The sequence below is a fragment of the Rhinolophus sinicus genome, chromosome 12, assembly GCF_057876585.1.
Source record: "Rhinolophus sinicus isolate RSI-liver-muscle chromosome 12, RSI-T2T, whole genome shotgun sequence".
NCBI classification, from domain to species: domain Eukaryota; kingdom Metazoa; phylum Chordata; class Mammalia; order Chiroptera; family Rhinolophidae; genus Rhinolophus; species Rhinolophus sinicus.
This window is the reverse complement of record NC_142512.1, coordinates 1,942,305-1,950,612: the sequence shown is the minus strand read 5'-3', so window position 1 is coordinate 1,950,612 and position 8,308 is coordinate 1,942,305. Positions and strand designations below refer to the sequence as shown.

Genomic DNA, 8,308 nt, shown 5'->3' with positions numbered 1-8,308 from the left:
GAGAGGCCGAGAAGGTCAGAGCTGGAAGGGACCAGAGACCCTGTGTGCCATGTCTTTCTTTCTAACTCAAGTAAACTGAGGCCAAGACATTAAGTGAATCTGCTCAAGGCAGCACATACACTGATTAGCTGAGTGTGGAGTCGAGTCTCTTCTCCCTGCTCCCAAGTAAAAGGCTGCATCTAAACAGGGTCTGTCTTGTGACTTTGTCATATGCAGTAATTGCATCTGGCTGAACACAACATGTACTTGATGTATTGCTGAACTATCCATGTTTACAGAGGCTGAAATTTAATTTTTTGAGCTTTCATACCATCCTCTGAACTTTCAGTCGGCTTATTTCTCACCAGACTTAAGCTTAGCATCTTAAAGCACCAACCCAGAGTATTATAGTATCCAGACTATATACCTGGGAGAATTTTGGACCTTTCATTGTGTTTTGCTGTCACTGTGCCAAGTGATGTCCTTGACGCTTGGGCTTCTAAGTGGACATGACAGGTATGGGGAGCGAGGGGGTGGGTATGCATTTGTAGAGGAAAATAAAATGCAAGAGGTTGAATTGTGGCAGCATTTGTCCTTATTTTCTGATATTCTGGACTAAAACTTGCAAGTCTACCATTGCCAAGGTCTGGTTGGTTATTTTCATACTATCAGATTATTCCAGCATGCTGAGGAAGCCTTTCTTTCATGAGGTTATTTTAATTTGCTATTATTTCAATACAATAAAATGATATGAAAATGTTCGTTTTCAATGTTATGTCAAAAAAAATTGCCAAGGACAAGCTAGAATATTCTATTGTAAAGCACAGGGGACAAAGATGTTGAGAAACTGCCTTCCCAGTGGGTGTGGAGCACTGGAGTTTGACGGCCAGATTCTTGGATTGATTAGTTAATTCGCTTTGTTCCTTGTCATTTCCAGGACACACCTGGGGACCCCAAAGCAGTAGCAGAACAGGAAATGGAACAGCTAAAGACCCAGGCGGCGCGCCTTCAAGCTAAAATGGCAGATCTGATGGGCATGGTGTCTGAATTACAGCTCAAGCTGAACTCAAGCGGCCACTCAGAAGACTCCTTTGTTGAAGTTAGGATGGCCGTAAGTGTTCTGGCTTTGGTTTTGTGTTAAGCAAATTACAAAACCTCACCCGGACAGTTGATACAAATACCACTATTTCTTTTCAACACAGAGGAGCCAAGTAGTGGGAAAATTTCAGTGTAGCAAAGATAAATTGGCTCTTATTTCTTAAGTATAACATAATGCTTGTAAGGGTTATCATTGCTGAAATGGAAAAATATTGATTACCTTTTATGACAAAAGAGATCGTCCTTCTTTTTTCCAGCCTGTCCTGACTAACCACCTTCTCAGTCTTTAACAACCCGCAAGTCGGTGATTAGTTGCCAAGACTAATGTTTTCTATGTGGGTATCAGGTTGATGAGCTCCTCCTAACTAAGGCAGGGCTGGAACCTAGAAATAAAATCCCTGACACCTGAACATCCTGGCTTGATGTACACGCTGTATAAAATATGATGAAAACACATCCCAAGTTCAGCATGTGCTTTTCTCAAATAAATAAGTTAATCTTCATTTTCATTAATCACAAGAAATAGGGGTTTAGAGAGTGTGAAATTTATTCTGAAACATTTTAGGTGGTTTGTCTTTCTTTCGTTGTTTGTCAAGTTTAATATGTCACGTAATTTGTGTTTTCTTAACAAACTTAAACTGACAGCCAGTAAGGAGAGGGGAAGTGTGTAAGAAGTGTGACCCAGGAAAATTGAGAAGTAGCAAGGAAATTCAACCCAGATTGGAAAATTCGCCCTAGAAAATGAAAACAAGCTGTAATTCAAATGTAGGTCAAAACACTGTGGATGTGTGAGTGGTATGATAAAGGCTCTCCTTCAACCCTGCACCAAATGGCTCCTAACCCACTTACTTGCTGAGCCAGGAACTGAGCCTGTGCAACAGTTAGGTTTGGCAATTTGCAAGATAGCAATATTGCTTGTTTTACTTTTTATCACCACTAAGTTCTTTTTTAAAAATCAGTTTTGCATTCACACGGTTTAAGAATCGGTTGTTCCACAAGCTTTGTATAGAAAAACAGCAGGTCCTTGGCTACACCCCCACCTGCTTTTCCTGCTTCCCTAGATAACCACTTTCAACATACTTAGCTGGTCCTTTCCATATTTACCTCCACATAACAGGCTTACATAGCTACTTAAAATTTCCCCCCCTATTGTAAACGTAGTTTATTGATCTCCCACTATGAAGGATGACTGTTTAACTGTCTTTCATCCCCATCGTCGTCATCACACACACATGCTAGGCTCACTAAGATAAAAAGAGAGAAGACACTGATTAACAAAATCAGAATGAAAAAGGGGAATTTATCACGATGCAAATACAAAGGATCATCCAAGAATACTATGAAGGACTATATGCCACCAAATTCAATAACCTAGAAGAAATGGACAAGTTCTTAGAAACATACAGCCTTCCTAGGCTGAACCATGAAGAACTGGAAAAATCTAAACAGACTGATCACCAGTAAGGAAATTGAATCAGTCATCCAAAACCTTCCCAAAAGCAAAAGTCCGGGACCAGATGGCTTCACTAGTGAATTCTACCAAACCTTCAAAGAGGATCTAATACCAATCCTGCTCAAACTCTTCCAAAAAATTGAAGAAGAGACAGTACTCCCCAACTCATTTTATGTGTCCAACTTTACCCTGATACCAAAACCTGGTAAGGACAACACAAAAAAACTGTAGACCAATATCTCTGATGAATACAGATGCAAAAATCCTAATCAAAATTCTAGCAAATCGAATACAACAATGCATTAAAAAGATTATTCGTCACAACCAAGCGGAGTTCATCCCAGGAGCACAACGATGGTTCAACATCTGCAAATCCATCAATGTGATACATCACATAAACAAAATAAAGGACAAAAATCATACGATTATATCAATTGATGCAGAAAAGCATTTGACAAGATACAACATCCATTTATGATTAAAACACTTAATAAAATAGGTATAGAAGGAAAATACCTTAACATAATAAAGGCCATATATGACAAGCCCTCAGCTAATCTCATAAATTGATGGTGAAAAATTTGCTGTACATTCAGAAACACGACAGGGCTCTCCCCTATCATCTCTGCTTTTCAACATATTGTTGGAAGTCCTTGCCAGAGCAATCAGGCAAGCGAAAGAAATAAAGGGCATCCAAATTGCGAATGAAGAAGTTAAATTATCACTCTTTGCAGATGACATGATGCTATATATAGAAAACCCTAAAGACTCCACCAAAAAGCTATTAGAAATAATCAACGAATACAGTAAAGTTGCTGGCTACAAAATCAACGTACCAAAGTCCATTGCCTTCCTATATACTAACAATGAAATCTCAGAAAAAGAAATACAAAAAACAATTCCTTTTGCAATTTCAGCAAAAAGAATAAAATACCTAGGAATAAACTTAACCAAGAATGTGAAAGACCTATATGCTGGAAACAATAAGACATTTTTGAAAGAAATTGAAGAAGACACAAAGAAATAGAAAGACATTCCGTGCTCATGGATTGGAAGAATCAACATAGTTAAAATGGCCATATTACCCAAAGCAATACACAGATTCAATGCAATCCCCGTCAAATCCAAATGGCATATTTTAAAGAAATAGAACAAAAAACCATCAGATTTGTTTGGAACCACAAAAGATCCTGAATAGCCAAAGCAATCTTAAAACAAAGAACAATACTGGAGGTATCACACTCCCAGACTTTAGCTTGTACTACAGGCCTATAATCATCAAAACAGCATGGAATTGGCAGAAAAACAGACACATAGACCAATGGAATAGAATTGATAACCCAGAAATAAAACCACATAAATATGGACAGATAAGTTTTGACAAAGAAGCAAAAAACATACAATGGATAAAATGTGGCCTCTTCAATAAATGGTGCTGGCAGAATTGGAAAGCCACAGGCAAAAGAATGAAACTGGACTGCTATCTGTCACCATGTACCAAAATTAATTCAAAATGGATCAAAGACTTAAGCATAAGACCTAACACAATAAACTGCATAGAAGAAAACATAGGTACTAAACTTATGGACCTTGGGTTTAAAGAGCATTTTATGGATTTGACTCCAAAGGCAATGGAAGTAAAAGCTAAAATAAATGAATGGGAATATATGAAACTTCAAAGCTTCTGCACAGCAAAAGAAACCATCGACAAAATAAAGAGGCAACCAACTGAATGGGAGATTTTTGCAAACAGTGCCTCCGATAAGGGGCTAATATCCAAAATATACAAGGAAGTCATGCAAATCAACAACAAAAAAATAAAAAAAAACAAAAAGAGAGGATTACAAGACAGCATTATCAAATTAAGACTTTTTTTGTTGTTGAAAAAAAATGTAGCAATCATCTCACTAAACATTCACAGTGTGAGATGTGATTTCTCCTTAACCTTGGGAATCATTTCTTCTTGGAAAGCAATTCAAATTACCATGAAACATTTGTAGCTGACAGAGGCCGAAGTAACTCAAGATGAGTTACTTGTAACTCCCTACAACTTCTTAAGAAATAATTGGGAACAGGTGAGAGACTATCAACTCAGAGGTGACTTATAGTCATTTTATAGAAGAAAGACATGAAACAATCATTCAAGAAATAGTAGAAAATTAAGTGCAGATGTTGTGTGGCAAAGTCGATGACAATAAAGGATGCATTTTTGAGACTCCTGGTGCTTATATCTTTGTTCCTCATTCCGAGTAATTCAAGGTTCCACATTCTAAGACTCTGCTGCAGTATCGATGACATTTTATTGCAATTGAATTTATTTCAAAAGTTGATCCTGGTTTGTGGTTAGACTATTCTCAGTCAACTTCCTTCGTAACCAAATTATACTATCTTACTCATTCAGAATGAGGATCTCACAGCAAAACTGGAAACTGCATTTTCAGAATGTCTACATCTGTGGGGTTCAATGGTTCATCTACTTTGTTCAATGGTTAGAGCATCGTGCTCATAACACCAAGGTGGCTGGTTCGATTCCCACATGGACCAGTTAGCTACACCCCCCCACAGCTGGATTGAAAACAATGGCTAGTTCTTGGAGCTGAGCCCACAGTGGGTGGCCAGCCCATTGGCTCAGTGGTTAGAGTGCAGTGCTCATAACACCAAGGTTGGCGGTTCGATTCCCGCATGGTTCTGTGAGCTGTACCCTCCATAACTAGTAGATTGAAGAGAACGATTTGACTTGGAGCCGAGCTGTGCATCCCGCAATTAGATTGCAAACAATTACTTGACATGGAGCTGATGGGTCCTGGAAAAAAACACTGGTCCCCAATTTAAAAAATAAATTTTGTTTTAAAAAGTTTTTTTTAAAAAGATGTGTACATCTTGTGGAAGAAAATCAATCTTAAACAGGAGGTATTATCTATGAAAGGAGTACAAAAGTCATGTGAAAAACTAGAGAATAAAAAGTGGAGACAAGAATTATTAAACCTCAAAATTCATATAGTGACGAATGTGGTAGAAAAGAGTGAAGCAGAACACTATAAATTCTGGGATATTGAAGACTGAGCAAGACGGGATGTAGTAGAAAAAAATTTTTAAATCTATTTTTACAGATTAATTCATTGATTTTTAACATGCCTTATGCATTTCACTGCAAATTACGTTTTAGATATACATATTGTATATGATTCCTCTACTCCCCTTAACAGCAGTTATTATTATTATTTTTTTTTAGATTTCTAGAACTAAGGTGGGATTTGCTTCTCCTTTTTAATATTTCAGTTCCCATCATTGTTATCACTCAGTTGATCTTTGAGAATCATTCTTTCTGGAAAATCATTTTATTTTTAAGACCACTTGATAGAAAACGAGACTATTAGGAAATAAAGAAAAAGGGTGATTTAAAAATTGCACCATACTCTTAGATTATTAGGTCATATTCAATTTTTAAAATTTAAAATTGATTCCCTTATTGGAATAGTCAGATGAGGTGATTCAAAATATTTTCATGATTCAGATTTATTTCATTCCATATTGATGATCAATATGTTAGACTTCAGCTTTTTTTACATTTAAATTTCCCTCCAAATCATTACTTAAAACTAAAGAATACAAATAGACTGTAATTATTCAGTTTATAATTGTTTTTAAAATGTATCCTTTCCGTTGGCTTTAGGAACAAGCAACATCTCAAGAAAACGTAGACCCGTTAAATGACTATGATGGTGCTTCCATAAGTGACCTGGAACTCAGAGTGAAACGTCTGGAATCTGAACTCTGCAAAGTGCAAACTTCTTCTAAAATAGAATTGGAAGAATGTAAGCACCTCTACCTAGAGGAATTAAAACTTAGAACATCATTGGAAAAAGAACTAAACAAGTAAGTCCAAACAAAGTCAGAGAAAACCAATCGAGTTCATTAATTTGCCTCTAAAGTATAATTTTTATCCAGGCAGATTCCCGAGATTAACAGGAAGTGAAAGCTTACTAAATAGTATAATTTTGGAAAATGATGTTAGTGAATAAATTACTTTTAAAATGTTAGTTCAGGATGCATCTCTCCCCATTTTTGGTTTTGCGTGACTGTATTTTTCCTTCTCGCGGTTTTCATAGAGTTAATCTGATCTACCAGTCTTTAAGCAAAGTGTTTTTGAAGCTTTATGATTTAGACAGCGCTGTTTATTATATAATTTCTTGTCAGAATTCCCTAAATAGTTTTTAATGAGGTAACTATTTATTATAAGATAACCACTTAAACCCAAAGGCTTAAGTACTCTGCATATTCTGGCACTTGGTAAATGTACCCTCTCTTATTGTGCTCTGTGTTATTATCTCTAGAGGTCGCTTTCAGACAAGCTGTTTTTTCTAGTTCTTCTGATGTACACAAAGGCATACACATGACATATAGGAGAAGGTTAACATAGGGGTGAAGGGTAGTGTAACCTACGAAGTGGCTAAAAAAATGAGGTGGTCAGCCTAAGGGGGTGTGTGGAAGACAGAAAGGGCAGATCGCACCTCCAGTGCCTTGGTAACAGTGTTATAAGCTACACGCCTCCGGAGCTGTTTCAGTTCAGTATGATCACCAACCAGGCTCTCTTGTTCTCCCCCAGAGGCCATTGTTCTAAATGACACCTCAGTGCCAAATGGTTAATTTCTTCAGGGTAATGAGGGGATTAGCCAAGGGAAGTGAAAGCAAATGCTTGAAAATATCTTGGTGGGATTTAAAAAAAAATTTCTAAACTCGTTTACTATGTATGTCTCATGGCAATCCTCAAGAATCTTATTGGTTCAGCCATTCCAGAAGGCAGCAAGTATTATCTGTGAAGCCGTGGACATCAGTGATAGCCCTTTTCCTCCCCTCCCTACTTTGAATTACTACTTAGTCTGGCTTCCCCGTAGAAAGATATGTGCTTACTTAGAACGATTTGAAACCTATCCCTGCACATGGTAGGTCTGCCCTGACATATGTTCAGTGTTCGTTTCATGGGCAATTCCACTTACTATTATGGCAACATTAAAAAATGCAAATCATTAAGGAAAAATAAACTACTAAGTCTTTGCTCTTACAATCTTCACAGGACTGATGACACACTGGCAGAGATGAGAACCCTCCTTCTCACGAAGGCACCACAGAACCCTTCACTCAGCACCGCTCCTAGGAGGCCAGACCTGCTGCCACCTTGTATAGGAAGGCTACATGATCGGTTCTTACCTCCAGGAAACCCTGCTCTAAGAGAACGGTTAGTGATTCCTACGTCAACCCCACAGACTTCTAATGATGGCACGTTGAGCAACATGAGGAAGGTGAGTTATATTATCTTCTTTCCTTTGGGTTTCAGATTTCCGAGATAATTCTTGTTCTTAACTTGGTGAGATTCTTAGTTGTTTCATTGACTAATGCACACAACGTAAAAGGCATAATTATGTGTGCTAATGTCGAAAGGAGACAGAAATTTTACAATCTTTTGTAAGTCCCTGCATCTCCCATGTTTTAAGAGCTACCTGTCATTAACTGTATTCAATAAATGTAATTAACTGACACAGTTTAAATTTCTGGAAAAGCTGCTTTCAATTAGATTTTACAAATGAAATATTATTGCCTAACAACGAACGGTATGCTTTGAGATGCTTTGGCTTACTTCTGCATTGTCTTTAATTTGGTGATGGTTTATAACAAATTTAGTTTTCCTACAGCCCAGTTTTGCCACCTCTAAGCGTAAGTGAATGCTTGACATTCACTAACTATATGTGGATATTTCTTATTTCAGTGAAACCGAGGTAG

General features: G+C 37.4%; 1 protein-coding gene across 1 annotated transcript in view; it reads left to right on the top strand.

The window, feature by feature from the left end:
* Positions 1-488: 488 nt before the first annotated feature.
* Positions 489-8,308, top strand: part of LOC109439791 (uncharacterized) — a 33,608-nt gene continuing 25,788 nt past the window's right edge. Inside the window, exons 1-4 of the mRNA XM_088788966.1 lie at positions 489-512; positions 917-1,090; positions 6,204-6,406; positions 7,605-7,830. Coding sequence (XP_088645092.1) covers positions 489-512; positions 917-1,090; positions 6,204-6,406; positions 7,605-7,830 — 627 coding nt within the window. The remainder of the gene's footprint in view (positions 513-916; positions 1,091-6,203; positions 6,407-7,604; positions 7,831-8,308) is intronic.